We start from the raw sequence: 21918 nt of genomic DNA, 5'->3' as shown, positions 1-21918 counted from the left end.
TGGGATACCTACTGTTTGCTGCTGAAGTATCAATCATCCATACTCAACAAATATAAATTAGTTGTCAAAGGTACCAGACTTATAATTTAATAATTTATTATTGATCACAAAGACCAGTGTTTTGATAATATCACCTTCAGATGAGATGGCAAAGTCGATACTTTAATTGAGCATGGCGAATAGTACTGTAAAGCGTACCCAAGTTTAGTTTTGATATTGCTGCAAAATTGCAGGGATTGTGATGCAATATTTATCAGTAGATCTTTTTTATTTTTAAGAATCCACATCTGATTGACACCACTGGTTGAAAATATCTCATCATGATATTTTTGAAGGCAATATTTTAGTGTAGAAAGAATAGTATTCAGCATTTTAGAAATATGTTAAGTCGAACATCTTGATGATTCAGCTATATATCGTTCTTTATAAAGAGTTTTGTGAAGTTTTCAAATCAGACGTTTAAAAAAAACGAGTTTTACAAGAAAAATAAAGATTTAGTTATTGGTAAAGTAATCTTGCTGACCATCTTTGAAAAAAAGAATACATTCATTATAAAGTGAATAATGTATACCAAGAGAAAAAGATACCATGATTTATGAGTTATACATATGCCGTTATGCCGTATGTCTATAAAAACACGACCTTTAAAACTGAGAGTGTATATTATATACCGATTTTTTCTTGCTTTAAGAATCGCGATATCAGATAACTTTACCCCATTTTTTTCGTGTTTTTCCCCTTCTCATATTTAGTTTCTATTTACTTTATCGTTTTTATTTCATATGTATTCTTTTTTCTTGATTTACCGTCACCAGGAATGCTCAACGCTGAATATTCATAAGGCGAAGAATGTATAATATATAAGAACATAAATAATAATTTATTTTTACCTTGAAGAAATGACCATTAGCTACATATATATTATAAATATTGAACTTATTAAAAGCTGCTTTCTTGATTTCAAACATTTTCAAGAACGTTTATTACTTTTATACGTTTTTACATGTTCAATCAAAGGAGTAGGTCCGGTAAGGGCCGATTTTGGCCTCAAATTTCAGGTTCATCTAACGAAATATTTTGGGCACTTTTTAAACACTTAAGTGTCTATTTCAGTTGATTCAATTAGTTTATATGAAAGATGTTAACTGATTTAGTCATTAAAAACGCTCCGATTCAAGCTTAAATATGAAAAATCTTTTAAATATGCAAAAAAAACCCGTCACTTTTCAGATGGTTTTTGTCAAAAATGCTATGTTCATCCTTAACATTATTATAAATTAAGGAATGTATCTCCCTCATGCAAAGCTCTGGTTCCTTTCTAGAATTTGACTAAACTTTTTGGACCTTTTGGATTATAGCTCTTCATCCTTTATATAATTTTTGGATTTCAAATATTTTGGCAACGAGCATCACTGAAGAGACATGTTTTGTCGAAATGCGCATCTGGTGCAACAAAATTGGTACCGTTGATTTTATTATATATGTTATGTATTATCATCAAATACAACTTTCATTTCAATATTATGAATGAACACGAATGTGGCCACATTAATTTACGGAAACCGTCAAAATTTTATCTAAAATGCTAAAATTGTGAATAATTCATAGTATGACTTGTAATGTAAAAAAACAGCCCATATTTATGTAGCAGAAGCATTCAACCATCCAATAAATAGCTAAAAGATTACATTTTCACAATTTTATAAAACTGCTACATTTTGGGGCCAAAAAGGGGTCTTACTGAACGAATCCCTTTTGAAATTATAGCAGCTAATGACCTTAAAATCACAAGGAATGTTACTTGTTTTTATTGTTTTTGACTCGCTGTTATTCAATTAAATGGATAATCACAGTAAAACCAAACCTAGCAACTGATTGCAAATTCTGACCGATTTTACAATAAAACTTGACTTGACTTGACTTGACAACTATTAAAACATTTCACTATGAAATAAAGAATTTATGCGCCGGAAGTGATACACAGATGAAGGTTAAACATCCTTTTATTATTCTCGTTTTAGCAAGAATTTCTCGTGATGATGAGGAAACATTATGTAAAATTAAACATTTGATCTTTTATACTACATTGTAGTACTTCCATGTATTGCATAGAAAATGATATAAAACACAATTTAAATCTTTTATATCAATCCAGGATATCAATAATAACCAGAGGGCTAAAACATTTTATCCATCGATGGGGGATAAAGCATGCAATATAGAATACCATGTATTTATTTGACATTATCATATGTTTAAACACGACAGTAATAGAAAATGTTAAAAAAACAAGGGTATTACACTTGGTATGCCATACGCGATATAACCTACAAAGTATGCGAAAAGGGTATGTCGTTTTAATAAAAACATCTATATCAGTTATTCGGCATTCTAGTATGACGTGCTTCTTTCGCGTTGTGAACAAACCGATGCACTTTTAACTTTAAAGCACTTTCAAACTCTTAAATGGTGCACATGATGTTACTTATTCATTTATGATGACTGTAATGTGTTGCATTCCGAAATTGACATATTTGACCTAAATACGACAACCGTTTTTGCAGGCTGTTCAAACTCCTACCTCATTATAGGCATTATATTCGTGTTATATTAGCCCTCAACATCGCTCGGGCAAAAATAATCAGGAATATAATTCCTACCATGTTAAAACTACAATAAAGGTATAGATTGCATCAATTATTTCTTAAATACAACAGTATCAAAAACTAAATATATGACTATAGAACAACGTAAATTATGGTATTCGTCCACCATGATATGAAGTATAAATACTAGTATATGTGATATGATTTGGTCCTGTATAATCAAGTTATGATTGTTTTCTTCTTATACTACTAGTAAGTGTAAGAAATGGTCATTGATTCGTAATTAAGGTATCTCCCATATCAATATAACTTGGATCTCTTTCCTTCTCATCCTCCGATGACGTTCCTGTAAACTCATCTATTGGTTCTTCGTTCAATGCAGGTAAAGATTTTGCTTGTTTAATTGGGAATGGAAAAGGAAGTTTGATCCCTTGAACTTTCTTTGTTCCATGACTTGAAAAAGTATTGCATTTTCCTTGTACCGAAAGTGGGTCGACTGTCCTTGGCTCAAGTCTAGGTTTCTGTTGTCCTGTGTAAGGTATTATAGCTGTTTTCCCGAACGACACGAGTTGCTGTTCTTTGTTTACTTGCTTGACTGGTTTCTGTGTTACTCCTATTGTAACCTCATCTGTGGTGGTCGGCTGAATGCATATTTCTCGTATATCAAAATCTACGTGTTTGACCTCAATATGATTGCCAGATTCTTGTTCTTTTTGCATCTTTTTTTTCTTTTTTAATGTATCGCTTTTATCTTTTTTCCTTGTTAATGTATCGCTGTTATCGTGGTGTATTTCTGCTTCTATATTTACTTTTTCTTTTGCAGATTGGCTATCTATTATTTCATGTGTGTCTTGATGTGCATCATGATTCATTTCCGGCGATTTTGCATCTAATGTGTTTGCTTTTACATAATTATTAGGCAAGATACGACAACAACAACAACACCAGTGTGTCTGGTTTTCGGGTGTCTGCCCTTTTGGACGATATTGCGATATGTCATCGTAAATAGGGTCGTCTTGTTTCGATAAGTCGAATGTATCTGCACTGCTACGTGGAGTATTAAAAAATGGAAATATTCTTGATGCCCGATCCCTCAAATCCTTAAAATTTCTTATCACACGGATATATTCCGAACGTCTTGATACACGAGGTATATCTTCGACATCTTCTGGTGCATTTGATATGATTGATGGTTGAGGACTGAGTATGGACTGCTTTTGTCTTTCATTTTTGCTTTTAGCTAATTGGTTTTCCAACGTTCTTAATCTTTGAAAAAGAAAATAAATTATAATTAAGTAGTTATTTACAATTGTCTTTTTTCTTAAAAGTATACTTTTGTACTTTTTCTTGAAAAAAGGATAATCTGTGAAATGTAATATCACGCACATATCAAAACTAATATTTATGAATATGAACATTAAAAACTCACTTTCTATTAATTCTAAAGAGCAGCACTTATGTATGTGTTTGAGCTTTTAATTTTGCAAATGAATCCTACATAAATGAGTAAGGCCGTGTTCGCAGCGACCTAAACTCGGTTTTGTGTCAGTGTAACTCACATATAAACTAAACATAATTACGTTCCCATTGATAAAACTCAATGTTTACATGTAGTTTAAATCATGTTTTGTCTACATGCAGTCGATAGTCGATGTAGGCCTTGTGTAGGTTAAGTGTACACAAAACTAGGCATTCAGAACTTTAATTTGCCCATGTACATTTAAAAAAGAAACGATTTTTATATAGAATTGATACTTATAACACTTATTAATAAAGTTCATTACAGAAATATTTGTCTAAATTTGATATGCATTGTATTTATTTATTATAAAAACACTTTACGTAGCGTTATTAACCCCTTATAACAAATCATCCATCATCGTTGCCGAACACATAATTCATTTAAAGAGGTCTTCCCAAACCGACTGGATGTATACACACTGATATAAATATTTGCCGCTGGTATTTACTCAAACAACTATTCACTCATAAAAGCATTACTGAAAAGGGTGAGGTTAATTGTTTGTTTGTGTAGTATCTCAGATCCGTTGAAATACAATAAGAAATAAATTTAAAAAACATTACCATCTCCATTTGCCAAATTCTCCTTGGAGAAAAAATACCATTTGAAACAAACAGAAAAGATAGAAATGTAGTGATCTTCATCATCGCAATTCTTTTCTTCGTCTGTAAGCACGCTAATGCAGCCTACGTTTTAATGCGTAACATTATAATGTATGGTGAAGCGTTGGATTCGTTATATTTGATCATTCTAATCCTCTGTATGAGCCGATTTTTTTAATCAAATTGTAAAAAATCCATCCCCCTTTTTTAAAGTTGAATGGTCGTTCCCTAACTGCTAGAAAAGTTGTTCGTAAATTTGTATTCGGTTCTACGTAATGACCATTTCAATGACATATAGTTTACAAGTGTGAAAAAATCTTATGTACTTATAGGTTAGACAATACTTGGTCATGTTTTATGAAGATTTAAGCCCAAGGGGAAGCCGAGGGCTTAAATCTTCATAAAACATGACCATGTATTGTCTGGCAAATTTAGAACATATTCACACTTTCGAGTGACCTTACACAATTATCCTTTCCCATTGAAATATTCAAACCTGAATAAGAGTTCACTTTTTAAAATGAACTAAATGTAAAACATAGGTAATCATCATTTCAATGGATGGAATGAAAAAGGAATGAAAAAGCTCGGACATAGTTTGTGAGGACCGGATTGATAAATTGTTTTTCTTTTGCTTAAGGTAAAATTTAATACTTATATATCTTGAGATTTTTTATTTTAAAAACCAACACAATAATATATAAATCCCCTTTTTGATTTATTTGTATGGATATAAAACTCTCTCTATAAATATTTAAATTCAGACCATTAAAAATTAAATGCTAACTTGTTATTGATAAATTTACATGTATTTGTGTTCTCCGAAAAAAAAGTCTTTGCTTTATATATCAGCAGTCTGGTATTTTTTCTTGAAAGAAAAAAAAATTCTCTCTAATGTCAGGTATATAAACTGAATAAGTATTAATTTAGCTACATCCTTACCAAAATTGTTTTGGTTTATTCTATATATGTGTATTGTTAGAAAATGCATGAAAATTTGCAAAATTCAAAATGTTTTGTTTTAATCTTAAGTCCTAAACCATTTATGTCCATTTGAAAAACACATGTACCAGTCAAATTTTAAAATTATATGTTACCATTTAAGTTGGTATATTAGCCTAAAAATAGATATTAAGCCTTGAGATTTGAGAGGTAAGTTAACCGCATTCGAACAAAAGAATTTAATAAATTTGACTTCATGCCATAAACCTTGTCAAACTCTCTTATTCACATCAAAATCGGATGGAGAAACATTATTTTGCAAATGAGATCTGACATTCTTTCTATATTAGGTTCATTTCCTTGATTTCTTCTGAATTTCCTATTATGACGTGATAAAAAGGCAACCATGTCTGATGACATCACATAAAAAGAACACAACTTTATGCAAATATTTGGAAAGAAAGGGTATAGATCATAAGTTAAACAGATTCCATCACTATAACTCGTGTATTATGATATTTCTCCACTCAAAAAAGTTGAATTTTAAATATTTAAAAAGCTCTGCAAGGCTCGCACTTTAAATATTAAAACCATACTGTATCGATTGGAAAAATGTTGTAACACACTTGTTGCAGTTATGGAATCCATATATATTAACATATGAGAAGTTTAAGAAAGAAAAGGAACACATATTTGTGGTTACGTGAATTGGCATTGATATGTTCAAAATTATAAACTAACAGTTACGAAACGCTATATTTTTCTTAACACTTAGGATTTTCTTCCAATGAAGTAGGAATTTTGGAGCCTACATTCCCTTCAAATTCGCATCAAAATTTGCCTTTTTAAACTATTTTAATTCGTGAGTCACTAATGCGTCATTTGTAGACAAAATACGCGTCTGACGCTCAAAATTAGTCCTGGTACATATGATGAGTTTATAAACACACCTATATGTGAAATAAGAATAAAATGATTCTATATATTATCTATAAACCATCTATTATAATTATCTTTGAGGACGACTTCCGGAGTATCAAAAACCATTGAATAACAATCGATTGTTAGACTCAAGGGCTATTCAATGTATTAATAGATATGTAAGGTGAATATATAAGGATGACCTGGTATGATCAATTGAATTTGTATTGTTAAACTAATTAATGAATTATAAAGTTAAATATTTGGGAGAATGTCTTAACGAGGGACAACTTTATGACAGACATTCTCCATCGGATAGCACGTGGTTATACAGAGCTAACATTATTATAATAAATATTTATCTAAAATTATATCAAACAATGATAGATCTTTAAACTTGCAATGAAAATTTTAGTTTTTCCCTCAGGGAGATTCGAGCCTTGCTTATGTGACATTGTGGTAACACCGCCCGCACTGTGTCAAGCGCCATAGACTACTCGTTCACCTAGGCTACATAAAACTATAATTTTCAGAGTTCGATGTAAGGTTTTGTGCTGTCGGTTTTGTCTATGGTTGCAACGTGTACATATATCGACATGAAATCATATATTAGTGTTATTTTACATTAGATAAAGGTAAGGTTTTTAAAGAAAAATAAAAAAATAAAACATTTTGACATAGGAATTCATTACTTTTTTAAATATATCTTTCCAATTACCATTAACTGTGAAGACATGTCACATAGACTTATAGTGCAATTTTAAATATTCTTACCTCGTTTTCACATTTGCTAGATGACATGATACTGCAACCAGTAAAAACACACAAACCAAAGACAGTGCAGCTCCACCTTAAACATATAAATCAGAAATACTTGAAATGTGGAAGTTCTTAAATTAAAAACTAGGATTATTCATAATAAATATTTACAGTATCAAATTTGCTTCTGTGAAATTTCTATATAAAAAACTGCTGCAATTCAAACTTATGAATTAAACATCGTTATCGAAACAAGTACCACTTTAATATGATGATGATGACGACGATGATGATATTTTAATACCTGTAAATAGTTATCAAAGGTATCAGGCTTTTAATTAATTATGCCAGACGTGCTTTTTGTCTACATCAAACTCACCGGTGACGTTCAGATCAAAATAGTTATGAAGCCAAACAAGTACAAAGTTGAAGAGCCTTGAGGACTCAAAATTCCCAAAAAATTATGCCAAATTCGGCTAAGATTATCTATGCCTTGGATATATTTTTTTTTAATAAAAATGACAATATAATTGATATTCATGTCAACACCGATATGATGACTACTGGGCTGGTGATACCCTCGAGGATGAAACGTCTACCAGCAGTGGCATCCACCCAAATAGTTTAAATAGTTATCACAGGTAATAGGCTTATAATTTAATACGCCTTCACTTGAAAAGTAAGGTAGCTCTCCACAGTTAGGTGTGTAGTTTCGCATTTTGGATTCTGTGGATATTTCAAATATGAGAGCTAGTGTGTGATAAAATTCATTTTTTGAGTCTTAAATAAACTCATAGATACCAGGACTAAATTTTATATATACGCCAGACTCGCGTTTCGTCTAAAAAAGACTCATCAGTGACGCTCGAAACCCAAAAAATTAGAAAAAGACAAATACAGTACAAAGTTGAAGAGCATTGAGATTCAAAATTCATAAAAGTGTTGCCAAAAACAGCTAAAGTAATCTATGCCAAAGGTAGAAAAGCCTTAGTATTTAAAAAAATCATCAAAATATTGTAAACAGTTTTAAATACTCATTCTCTGTAACCACTTAAACTTTTTCGGCACACATAGTCACCGATCTTTCTGAAAATTGGCTGATATGTAGATCCCATTAGACTAGTCAGAAAAATAATGCCAACCTATATATATATATTGGTTGGTTACCATGGTAACGGCAGAGAAAGTTGAGATTTTTGAGAAAAATGCAATATTTGGTGTAGTGTTGTGAAATTATGCAGCTACATCTACTACAATGAAATACAAAAGTAATTAAATTCAGTCTTGTTTTACTCAAAAATCAAAAAAAGTTATGGGTATTCTACCTAGAAACATGTGAAATTAATTTCTAAAAAGTGATCATTCATCAATATTCCTCAAAATGCGAATTATCTCCCTTTGATTGGTGACGCTAACGACCGGTCTAAAACTAAAACGCTAATAACTTGTTTACTTCTCAAAGGATGTATGTCAAATTCGAATTGTTATAAATTTAGACCATTCAATCAGAAACTTTGATACTAACTTAGTATAATAGTCCAAGATTCAAAGCATAAATATAAGAAACAAATATAGAAAACTGTTTTAAACCTGAACACATGAAAAGACTTATACCCTTTTTGATTTATTAACGGATTTATTTTAAATTTGAAATATAATAAAATTTGATCATTTGATATATAAATTATAATGAAAAAGTAGAGCAAAAAATATTAAAGAATTCAGAACAATTCAGAATATGTGACCTTTTCTAAGGTTGTCAATGACCTGACCGATAAAATTTATAAATATAGGAAAAATATTTGTTTTGGGGTAAAAACTTGACCTGACCAACCTTAACTGTGTCTTGGTAGTTGTACTATCAAAAGTCACTCACTGACAGATTTTCCGCAGTTTCTCGTTGGGAAATGGAACTTTTTGGAAACGAAAGATTCTCCCCTACCAGAACGTCAAACAAGAAATGTGTCAAATGTACATGTGACCATAGCCGCCTTTGCATGTTATGCCCTTTGTTTGCTAAAGAACCCTTTTATTAATTCTTTTATGGGTTGGTTCTATTATTTATTGTGTTGAATTGTATCAAATTATTGACTTTAATTTTTTTTTTTCAATAGACTATGTTTGACACTGGACATAAAGCAAACCGCAACTAATCGATCTTTTCAATTTTACAAAATCTTACTCACCCCCACCCCCAACAATATTGAATATTTCATTTGTATTTATTTCTGTGTCTCACACACACAATTTTAAGATTGGCCTTTCTTGAACTGTCAATTTCTGATTATATCTTCTTAATATTATTTATAAAAAGAGCTAGTAGTTATAATTCCAAACTGTCAACACCAAGTGACACTATGATCTTTAATCTTCACTACAGCATTTGAATAACAGTTGATGGAACGACTTGTAAAACCCATCATTCTTTGACACAGCATTACATTGAAAATTTACAGAAGAGCTTTTTTGTATGAAGATTTAGTCTATTTTTAAGCATTTTATCATAGGAATGGAAGTTCATTAAACGAATTTGTAAAAATTAGCACTGATCAGTATTTTTGCAAATGGACAGCTTGTTTCAATGGCACTACATTCAATGGCAAATATTGCAGTTTGAACATATAATTTTTTAAATGATTTTCTTTTTTCTTTCTAGTTTTTCTTGTATATAGTTCATGATCCTTTTATCCAGATTAGCAAAATTGTATTTGTCTCCTTCAAGTGTTAACACCATTATTGATATGCTATCAGGGTTGGCAAAAACCCGGGTTTTATGAGTATTGCCCAGCCCAGTGGGAAATACTGGGAAAACCTTGGTTTTACTGGGTTTTAGTGGGTAATACTGGGCAATACTGGGTAATATAAAATACTAGTCTGAATTTTATAAAGGATTCAGTGATCTAACATAAATTTTATACATTTCAGATATATATAACCTTTTTTGTTTGTCTGGATTGGTAAAACTGTAAATCATAAAGCAAAAAACTTTTTTTTTAAATAAATATAACTCCTATTAAGAATTAACATTACATGTAAGAAAAATTACATTTAAATAATGTATTTATGTACTGTCACTAATTAGTAAGTAATTATTCTGATTATAATGCAGATTTGTTTATGTAACAATAATCAGCCCTTTCAATTTTATATGTGTTACAGCTATTACATTAATGCTAGCAAGACAAATCTTTGTTTGACTTGCTTGCTTTGCTTGTATCAATGTTTGCTCAAGCATGGCAATTAAGATAGGCGGGGCTTCAGCTTGTATACATCATACTATTGGACGTTATGTTTGAAGTTAAGGACACTAAATTTTAAAACATCACATGATGACAAATATAAAGCCCAATCGTAGAAATGGAAGCCAAATAAATTGTATTTGTGTTTTCTCGAAGATATGCTTTTTTATCATCCAACTGAAAAGACTGTCGTCAAGTACTTTAGAAAAACAAAATACCTATTCGAACACACCTACTCTGATTATGTGATTCATTACATAGGTATTTCATTTGACCCATATATATCTAATCTTTTAGTACTGTGATTTTTTTATGTTATAAAGTCAACCTGTAGCTTTGCTATATAAAAATGATAGAATCTGAAGCGAGATGATGCATCAAATGTTCTTTCTTTGTACGTTTTTAAGACAAAATATTCAACTCAAACACACCCTAACATAAGAAGGTCCCACTCGATTTTCTCTTTTTGATACAATTGTTACCAATTTTTTGATTTTTTTTCTCGAGTCACATAATGGAAGGACAGACACGGAAATAACTAAACTTATAGATTGATATGTTCTCTGTCCGTATTAATTTTTAAAAAAAATAGAGGTTATGCATTTTCTTCAATCAACTTGATAGATAACCATGTCGTCGACTTGATATCTAATTGTTCTGCTTAACTATGTAATAGATAAATTGAAAACTTATTCAAATGGTTGGTTTTTTTTTTACAATAAAACACTTTGTATTTGAGAAGAAAATTGTTATTTTATTTGTTTCTATTCACTCTTAAAAAAAATGTCTTACTATAGTAAACATTACAGAAAGCATTCATCGCCTTCTCTATAAACAAAGAATAATCAGTTTGAAGGTTTACAATCAAAAATTAATGCAAAGTGCGCAATATTCAATAACAATAGACATAATAAATAAAAGGGATGAATTAAGTCATCCCCCCTTACTTAATTTATCACTTTTATTAGAAAATCAAGTGCACCTTCTAATGTTAGCGTGTGTTTGAGATGAATATTTTGTCTTCAAAACGTAAAAAGCAAGAATATTTGATATATCATCTCGCTTCAGATTCTATCATTTTTATATAGCAAAACTACAGGTTGATTTCATAACATAAAAAAATCACAGTACTAAAAGATGAAATACCTATGTAATGAATCACAAAATCAGATTAGGTGTGTTCGAATAGCTTTTTTGTTTTACTAAAAGTACTTGACGACAGTCTTTTCAGTTGAATGATAAAAAATGCATATCTTCGAGAAAACACATATACAATTTTTTTGGCTTCCATTTCTACGATTGGGCTTTATATTTGTCATCCTGTGATGTTTTAAAATTTAGTGTCCTTAACTTCAAACATAACGTCCAATAAAATTTAAGTATGATGTATACAAGCTGAAGCCCCTCCTATCTTAATTGCCATGCATGAGCAAACATTGATACAAGCAAAGCAAGCAAGTCAAACAAAGATTTGTCTTGCTAGCATTAATGTAATAGCTGTAATGGCATGACCCCTTAGGATGTTTATTTAGCAATATGGCAAATGTATGAATGTATAACATTTAAATTAACAATTCACTTAAACATTGCAATATTTTTTTTCAAAGTATGCCAGGATTATTGAAACAATGCTTGGTAATTAACAAGGTTTCCTTAGAAGGGAATGAAATTGAATTTTTCATTCATTTAGAAATGACTCTCAATGGTTATCTGTATAAAAAGTATATATTTAGCTGTAATACTATGAAACTACACCAAGACATTACTATTTTATGTTAAAATGAGCTTAAAAAATCATATTGCCCAGTAATGCCCAGTATTCCCAATTTCTGGGAGTATTGCCCAGCCCGGGAAAACCTCGGTTTTCCCACCCAAGAATTCCCGGGTTTTCATACCCAGGAATTCCCGGGCGGGTAATACTTTGCCAACCCTGTATGCTATACTAGCAAAATTATGTATATATATACACATGTGTGTATACAGTGAAACTTAATAAGTGTTTTAGTTTTCCTACTTTTGTGCAAATTAAAGAAACTAACTGAAACTTTTTCAAAATTGTTTTAAACTTGTGTATCATTATAAAATTGTTTCCATAGCAACACAGTTAAAACTATAATACCATTATATATGATTATGTTTAAAATTTTAATGATTACAATTATTTCTACAAATTTTTCATCTATTTATTTTTTCTGAATGCAGAAAAAGGTTTTGAAACATTTTTTTTCAAAAATTAAAAAAAATAAAAAAATCTGAAAAAATGAAAACTAGGCATTTTGTATCCATGGTAACAAAAAAATGAGACATACTTCCCCATGACTTTTTCGCATCATTGATAAGATAAGACTATGATTTTTATGAATTCATGGTTGACTTTAACTCAGGTATCCGCAAAAAATTATTTTGAGCATTCAAAAATGACCTCAAAAGGGTATTTTTTACCTAATGCCAACCACATAAAAAGGGGGGTGTATGTGATTATTATTGAAAATGAATTTGAAAATATCAGTTATTAAATTACATTAATAAAATGCATATATTTAATAAAATCATAAAAAAATATTCTTTCTCTTAGTCATTTATTATGAAAAATTATGTTGAAAATAGCCTTTTTAAGCTTAAATTCATAGATATTCAGAACAGGTAAAACTGGGTATCGGTTGCTATGGCAACCGATGTGCTTAGCAACCAAAATTTTGCATTTTTTTGTTTGTTTCACCAAGACTAGTAAATGTGTAAAGTTTAAAGAAAATCCATGACCATGCGTGCCACACTCCCTATGTAAGAGTTTAAATAGTTACAGAGAACCAGTATTAATTTTTAAATATAACAGTATCAATGATAATTCATGTCAGCACTACAAAGTGCTGACTACTGGGCTTGTGATACCCTCGGGGAAATAAATCTCCACCAGCAGTGGCATCGACCCAGCCTTCGTATTGGGTTTATATGAACATCAAGGTTATGTTATGTATGTAATATAGGCTGTTTTCCCTATGACAGTCCGTATTTGCATATTCATACCATACATGGACGGGCAATTATTGTAATGATTTTTTCGAACTTTTTGTCACACGATTTTTGTGATTAAATTTTACGATTAAATTTTACGAAAAAATGAGGCAAAAGACAACCATTTTAATTTGATCATTAGAAGATTAATAGTTTCTAAAAATGAATCACTCAAAGGCATTTCAATTCTAGTTTGATCCAAATTTTGGGGGATATGTGACATTTTCACCCCCTTTTTGCAATATTTTATGGTAAATAAATGCAGAATGTTGCAATGGATACCTATAAAAGGAATTATATTTCACCATTTTGACTTTTGAAAATCAAATCTATTGAAGATACTGATTACATTCATATTCACATGTACAACACACACAGTTAGGTAAATGTATTAGAAAACCAGGAATAGGAGATGATAAAACGTTAATATGTGTTTCATTTCTAATTTTATTTTCTAACTGTGGAGTGCTACTTAAGGTAAGTATTCTGATTCCTATATAAAGAAGCTATAGAAAGACAGGTTTACACATAGTTTGTTTTTGGCAAACTTTGATATGTTCCACGTGTACAGCATTAACTTTACAAATTTTACTAAAATGTGGCCAAAAATTGCGTTATATAAAAGTAGTTTCTTTCGCTATTCTGTATACGTTATTCAAGCGAAACTAACTATTTTTATTTTTTTCAAAGATGATATCTTAGAAAAACATTTAATTTTAAAAGATATTCTACAAGGTTAACAAAATTCTTTGCAAAACCATAAATTTATTGGAAACTTGATTCTATAGTAGGCAATACATACCAACAGTGGTGAAGAAGTTCAACTGTGCATTATTGTATATATCTGTAGATAGAAATACAGAATGGTCATATATATATTACTGAATTATTCATCGATGCACTATGATATGCAATTATCAATGCTCAAAGGTAATACATTTAAGATGTATTCAATAGATGTCATTTACATTCACATTTTTTCTTTTATATATGCGTAAAGTTGTTATTTATCAATTGCATGAATTGAAAGAAATAAAATCATTTTGTACTGATTGTACAAATCCAAGATCTATGAAAAAAACGTTTATTTCACTACACAATTATCAGTATTAAGTTGTACCTCCATTTTTGCAAGAAAGAAAGGTATATATAGAAAAAACCTCCAAGTATAACTTAAATGTGTATTTGGTAGTTGGCCGGGTTTTTTTTGCCATGTTTTTTTTTTGTTTTTATCTATTCTCGACTTGTCATTTTTGTGGCGACCTTGGTATCTCGTTATTTTATCTTCAAACTGATCTTCCATACATACATATTGTAGTTTACATATGTTAGTTAGTGTACAAAGAGTCTTAAAACATATACGCAAGAATGATACAAAGTATCTATCATGTAAGCCCAGTCTTCATCGAACGCAGAATTAATTTGATTACTGCAACCATGTAAAAATAGTTCATCATAGATATCAAAACTAAAACATAGTACACCAGATGCGCGTTTCTTCAACAAAAAACTCATCAGTGACGCTCGAATAAACAAAGATTAAAAACATAGGGATCCCAAACTAAAGAAAGCTTTTGCAAACAATAGCCAAGGTAATCTAATCTTGAGGTAGAGCATTCTAAGTATGTCAAAAATTTTCAAAGTGTTGTAATCAGTAACTTACAATTATGACTATATCAATAAACTCATCATATATACCAGAATTAAATTTTTGTATTTACGCCAGACCATTTTTCGTCTACAAAAGACTCATCAGTGACGCTCGAAACCAAATAATAAATGAAGAAAGTACAAGGTTGAAGAGCATTAAAGACCAAAACTCCTAAAAGTTTTGCCAAATGCAGCTAAGGTAATCCATTCCAGAGGTAGAAATGCCTTAGTATTTAAAAAATTCAGAAATTTTGTATAAACATTTAATTTATAAATATGACCATATCAATGATAATTCACGTCGTAGAATTCTTGTGAATAAACAAACCAGTGTTTTTATAGCTTTCTATAAAAAATAAAATTTTCTGATTGTTGAAGGCCGTGTTGTGACCTATGTATGCCTATATTTTACGTCATTTTGGACTCTGATTGATAAATATCTCACTGGAAGTCATCCTACATCTTCCTTTTATATTAAGTAATGATAAGTCAATTCTGGTTCAAGAGCAATATTGACTGATGTCACGCAACACACATCACACATAATTTATACCAACTATCGATACTGCTGATTAAAGCAAGTTAATATAATGTTATCAAGCACACATGACGGTAAGAAACATTAATGTTGGTCTCTAAGTGTCTTTTGTTTATATGTATGTCTGATTAAGCGAATCATTGACAATTATTACACCTATACTTATATTCTTAAAGGTAAGAAAAGAAAAAAAAATAATATAAAGTTATATTGAATGAAAGGCTGAAACGAAGGAGGACAAGGAGGGGATACATTTAGATCCATTTCATATTAGATTTAACGTAACAGTAGTTTACCGATGTTAAAATATCGTTAAAAAATCAAGATATAAAAAACCCTGAGTGAATCGCATGTTAACAAAAAAAAAGGACGTATAGTGTAGCATTGACAGGATAAGAGTAAAAGAAGCACAACTTACCATACAAATAACAATTGGGAATATAGGACACAATCAACATTAACAGATCAGACGACTACTAGTATTCAGGTATTTTAGATCTCAGACCGTACAATTATACAGCTTCGATCCAATTTTTATTTCCTTATACGTCGGTATAGCAGTTTTTGCGTGGAAATTATGTCTCGTTTCATGACGTCCATATGAACGCGCGTAATATTATGAGTTATATGGTTCGCTACTGACCCCCTACGGATCCATAGAGGGTTAGTAAAATTCATTTGGGGTGAGGCCAGAGGCCGAATCCCCTATTGATTTTATTCACCCTTTATGGATCCGTAGGGGGTCAGTATAGTTAATTGTATAACGAATTTATCGCACGCTGGACTTTTTCTGATGTCTTTTGTTAAAAAATAAACAATGAAACACAACAACATTGACATATGACGTCACCATTGGCGTTACCTCGTCATGAAATCCCTATAAAATTTATTAACCCCCTCCGGTCTTATAGGGGTCACCACGTGACAGCATTAAACCAATCACAACGTGATAGTTTACCCGCGGTGCGATAAGTATATATGAGTTATGTTAACGCGATTCTTTTTGGCTAAAAGGATATGTTTCTTTTTTAAATCGGGGAGTTGACATTGGGTAAGCTGACGTCGTAACATTTGTCCCTTCTCTTAATCGTCGTGCATTTTGTCGTAAGTGTTGTTGTGAATCGCCCCCTGATGCGAATTATACTTCCTACATTTAAAAAATGAGTTTTGCTCTTTTTATCTGTGAGAAGGGTGTTTTTTTTTAATCGTTTCTAAATAAATGTTAAAAAGTCGCCAAGTAGAGCTAATATGAATATTTAAGTATTTAAAAGTATCAATCCAACAAACTCGACAAATTAGTTGTCGAGTTAAAAAAGTTCAGCATTTTTTATAACTTCCTCTGTGTTATCCTACAGTTTAACGTCACTGCAACACATGATTTGTACAAGCGATCTTATATGTTCTTATATTTAATATACTTTTATACTGTGATGCAAATAAAAAAAAGTTAGTCATTGGATATATTGTAACTTTGTTTTTATAGAGGAAGTATTTCAATACGTACTCATTTGCATAGTTGGTTCTAGGAATTTTTATTACTAAGCACTTACTCGAACACTTTTTAAACGTATTCTGATTATTCGAAATTCAACGTCATCTTTAAACATATTAACGTACTTGGTTAAATGAAGTAATAAAAATAAAGTTACGTTAACTATCAGTTTTATAAATGTGTTTTATAGTTTTACTATATATGAACATTGGTAAACTACTGACACATATTAGGCTAATGTGTCTTACTTCAGGTATACAAATAAATAATAAAACATTAGAAGTCCGTCAGGATTTATACACTTTCCTTGAAAATGCGGGCAGATATGAAGAAACCGTTCCGGTCAATATATGTCAATATTACAAAAACTATCATTGTTTCTTCTCTTCTAAACATTATGTAAAGAAGCAATGTTAAAATGTTCATGCCAGAACTTAGATCCTTATTACGAGTATTTACCAGTTGTCTTTTCTGTAACATTGGAATTACCTGAAGAAGAAAAAACGAAAATTATATTTGAACGGGTGCAACTTAATTGCTTTGTAGAGGTTTCCTTTCCTCTTTTGTTTTTGATACCTGACCACTCGAGCTCATGATGCTTATTTATTTATCTGTCTTTTTCTGGATTTTGTTTCTTTGATAGAATATTTTGTAATAGTAGAAATAAACAATTTATGAGGGGACATTCAATCTCACGAGTCGATAAAAACCCAGACAACATCAAGCCTAAAAAAGAAAAAAAGACAAACAGACAAACAACAGTGTACAAAACACATCACAGAAAACTTCAGAATAAGCAGATCCTGCTCCACATGGGGGGTTCGTTATATTGCTCATGGTAGAACAAACCAGGTTTTTATCTGTTGATCAATTCAAATTTCAGTGCCTAGCCACACATTTTTATTATTTAGTTGCCAATGGAAGCTGTTCTTCTTTCTTCTATGGATTTTTGTCACAATATCTTAGTCACCACCGACTGCTTGTTTTTTAAATCAAATAAATGAATATTTTTTATGACTTTATCAAAATAGCAACCTATATCAATCAGAGATGCCAATTTAATCCCAAGATCTCTGTTGTAAAACTATATCAATACCACTAGGTTATAACCCATACATCCACGTGAAATTAAGTTATTAGCGTCCATTTTGTATACGTCAGTACACTGCAGCCACCATCAGAACGTTAACAAATCTGTTTCAGTCTCAGTATCATCTATACAAATATAGTGTAGTTCGCAAATAATGAAATTATAGATATTTTGTGAATAAATATCAAAATTTGATTTGTCGTAATACAGATGTCGATTTAATTCTGGAAAGCAGGACTTTTACAGGCTTTGAAATTAATGAACAGAAGTATAAGATGTAAAGTTCCTATTGTACATATCACACTTTCATAATGTGTTCGTCAATAATACACATAATAAGCAGTTTCTAAAAGAAAGCCAAGTTACCAAAGGAATATACAAACGCATTAGTCGAAAACAATCTGTCAATGTCATTGCAAAAAGGGGGAAACGACGTAAACACAAATGCAAAGTTGAAGAGCAAAGAATGTTTAATATAAATTTAATTTCAAAAGACGGTTCTTATTTTTATCTAAGCTGATGATTTATTTGTCCTATAGTAAATTTTTCCTAGCAAAAAAATAAAAATAACAAAAATGTTTACCCGATGAAAATTCTAAACAGAAAGTCAATAAGCCAATGTCAAAATCAAAAGCTCAAACACACCAAACGAATGGCTAACAACTCATATTTCTTACTTGGTACAGACATTTCTTGGTATAGAAAACGGTGGATTGAACCGGGTTTTATAGCGCTAAACCTCTCAATTGTATGACAGTCTCATTAAGTTCCATTTTTTTGACAACGATGAATTAACAAAACAAAGAGTTCTAATAGGTAAAAAGGTCAACATTGTGTTATAATCTTAATCACGAAAACAAGCAACTATGACAACAAAAATGAATAAAACTTGAAATTACACAAGTTACTACATTTTTACAGTAATGTTGTTACTTCAAACTATAATATGGAAATCTTAAAATCATACTATTCATTCTCTAAAATCTAAATAAAAAAAGTTGTGTCGTTATCATCATAAAAACAACGAGATTATTAGCACAGAAAGAATCATGGAAATATGGAAATATATGGGAATAAAATATTTAGAAAAAAATATTCAGATATTTTTCTTTATTAATAAAAATAAGGAAGATTCATTTCTCAACATTCTGCACGTTTAATGGTCATCTTATGATGACAACTTAAAGATTGTGAGGTTACAATGCAACAACAGAAAGGACAACTGACAATGTCATGGCCAAAAAAAAACAAGTTTGGAACCTATAAAAAAAAATGCTAGTTATTCAGTCAAGTTTATATATTTTTCAATAATTTAGTATCTAGGACCAATGTATCAATGTACTAATTATCATTGTGCACTGCTTATTTCAATTTACCTAAGTAATTAAATTATAATAAGAAGAAATATCGTTTAACAATACATGTTTTTAAAAAGGTTAACAACTTTATTTGTATTTCTAAAAAATAAAACTATTTAACAGGTTGTCTTCAAGAACACTTAAAGGTTTCCTGTGCAAATAATCCTTACCACTGATAAATGTGTATCCAATATCCAAAGCTAATAGTATGAAAGTGAAATAAAAATGCAACAAAATCTCCATCGATGTGGAACGAAATGTACCATTTTAGTTTTACTAATTATAAGGAAATATTTTAAAGTATGAATCTATCGGAAATTGCATATTGAAACCACTCTGAAAGCACAACAAGGCATATTAAAATGCGGAAATATGATGTCGTGTATTCTCGAGGACAATCGTATAAATTTAATGTATTTATAGCTTTTTTGCAACGATGGTTGCACTTTTTAAAATATTTAATACTGTAATTGTCCAAATTTTCTCGTAAAATATAAAATTGAAATCCTTTAGCTTGTCCATTTACTCATATGAATTACTCTCGTATTTTTTAGAGTTCACTTAAACTTTAGTAGCAATTTTATATTTTCCGAGACATAAATTTTCAAAATGTGGTATCAGGTGGAATTAAACTGGTACCGTTGATGTAATTGCAGCATGCATAATATAAAAAATGTCCATCGAAGTAGTGCTGCCAAATTATTTATAAAAAATACCAGGCTTATAATTTGATACACCAGATGCGCGTTTAGTCTTCATAAGACTCATCAGTGATGCTCAGATCAAAACAGTTAGAAAGCCAAATAAGTATAAAGTTGAAGAGCATTGAGGACTCGAAATTCGAAAATAAATTGTGCCAAATACAGCAAAGGTAATCTAAGCCTTGGATAAGAAAATCCTTAGTATTTCGAATAATTGATACGTTTGCAAACAGTTAAATTTATAAAAATGACCATATAATTGATATTCATGGCATTACCTAAGTGCTGACCACTGGGCTGGTGATACCCTCGGGGAAACGTCAACCAGCAGAAGCAAAAGAACTTCAAATAGAACTAACAAGTATTCTTCAATAGTTCTCATATTTGGCGCTCATCCATGTCAATCTTTGATTTCATCTTTGTTATACAGTAAAGTTATGTAAAATTTTGATGAATATTAACCAGACTTTCGTATAAAGTCAATTGTATTGTAAGCTTGTAAAAAACAGAAATTACACATTTTTAGATTTTCATCTGTGTTCACGCCAAAATTTAAGTGTGACTAGTGTTTGAACATTTGATTTTGCCATTTGATTAGGGACCTTCTGTTTTATATTGTCCTGGGAGTTCGGTATTTTTATTATTTTACTTTTTACTTTTTAGCAATGTTTTGATCTTTTCTGTTATACAAATCTGGCCATAGGATAGAATCAAGAAATTGACCAAATATTCATGATAGAAGTGAAACATTTTTAGCTTCTTAATATGAACAGAAGACTTTTAAATTGCAGTTTTCACTAACAGACAATCGTTTTATATTGAAAGTTCTCACGACAATAATAAGACTAGTTACCAAAAAAAAATCTTTCATTTTCAAAAATTACAGAAGTATCAGTTCTTGAAGAAATTACGTTTCTTACTCTTTAGCATGAACAGAAAACTTTTAAATTGCTGTTTTCACTTAAAGACAATATTCTATAAGGAAATTTATCATGAAAATAAACCGTCCTGTATGCTCAAAATCATAATTGTAGAAAATTGATTCGAATCCTGAGCTTACACCATGTTAAGGACTGTGAAATTTATGTATGGGACGATAGTTTATTTTATCCCAGGCATAGATTACTTTAGCCGTCTTTGGCACAATTTTTTGGAATTTTGGATTCTCAATGCTCTCCAACTTTGGCTTGATAAATATTTTGACATGAGCGTCACTGATGAGTCTTATATAGACGAAACGCGCGTCTGGCGTACTAAATTAAAATCCTGGTACCTTAGATAACTTTTTAAACCACTAGGTTGATGCCACTGCTGGTGGACGTTTCGTCCGCGAGGGTATCACCAGCTCAGTAGTCAACACTTCGGTGTTGACATGAATATCAATAATGTGGTCATTTTTACAAATTTCCTGTTTATTAAACCTTTTCCAAAAAACTAAGAATTTTCTTATCCTAGGCATAGATTACCTAAGCCGTATTTGGCACAA

General features: G+C 30.7%; 1 protein-coding gene across 1 annotated transcript; it reads right to left on the bottom strand.

The window, feature by feature from the left end:
* Positions 1-818: 818 nt before the first annotated feature.
* Positions 819-20027, bottom strand: LOC134707491 (uncharacterized). Its single transcript, XM_063567269.1, has 5 exons — positions 19902-20027; positions 17743-17772; positions 14406-14447; positions 7368-7443; positions 819-3872 (listed from the first exon to the last, which is right to left on the bottom strand). The coding sequence occupies exons 1-5, from the start codon at positions 19972-19974 to the stop codon at positions 2876-2878; spliced, it is 1218 nt and encodes a 405-aa protein (XP_063423339.1). The 5' UTR covers positions 19975-20027; the 3' UTR covers positions 819-2875.
* Positions 20028-21918: the final 1891 nt, after the last annotated feature.

Source organism: Mytilus trossulus, chromosome 2 (genome assembly GCF_036588685.1).
Source record: "Mytilus trossulus isolate FHL-02 chromosome 2, PNRI_Mtr1.1.1.hap1, whole genome shotgun sequence".
NCBI classification, from domain to species: Eukaryota; Metazoa; Mollusca; class Bivalvia; order Mytilida; family Mytilidae; genus Mytilus; species Mytilus trossulus.
The sequence above is the reverse complement of the archived record's forward strand: the minus strand, read 5'-3'. Positions and strand labels throughout refer to the sequence as shown.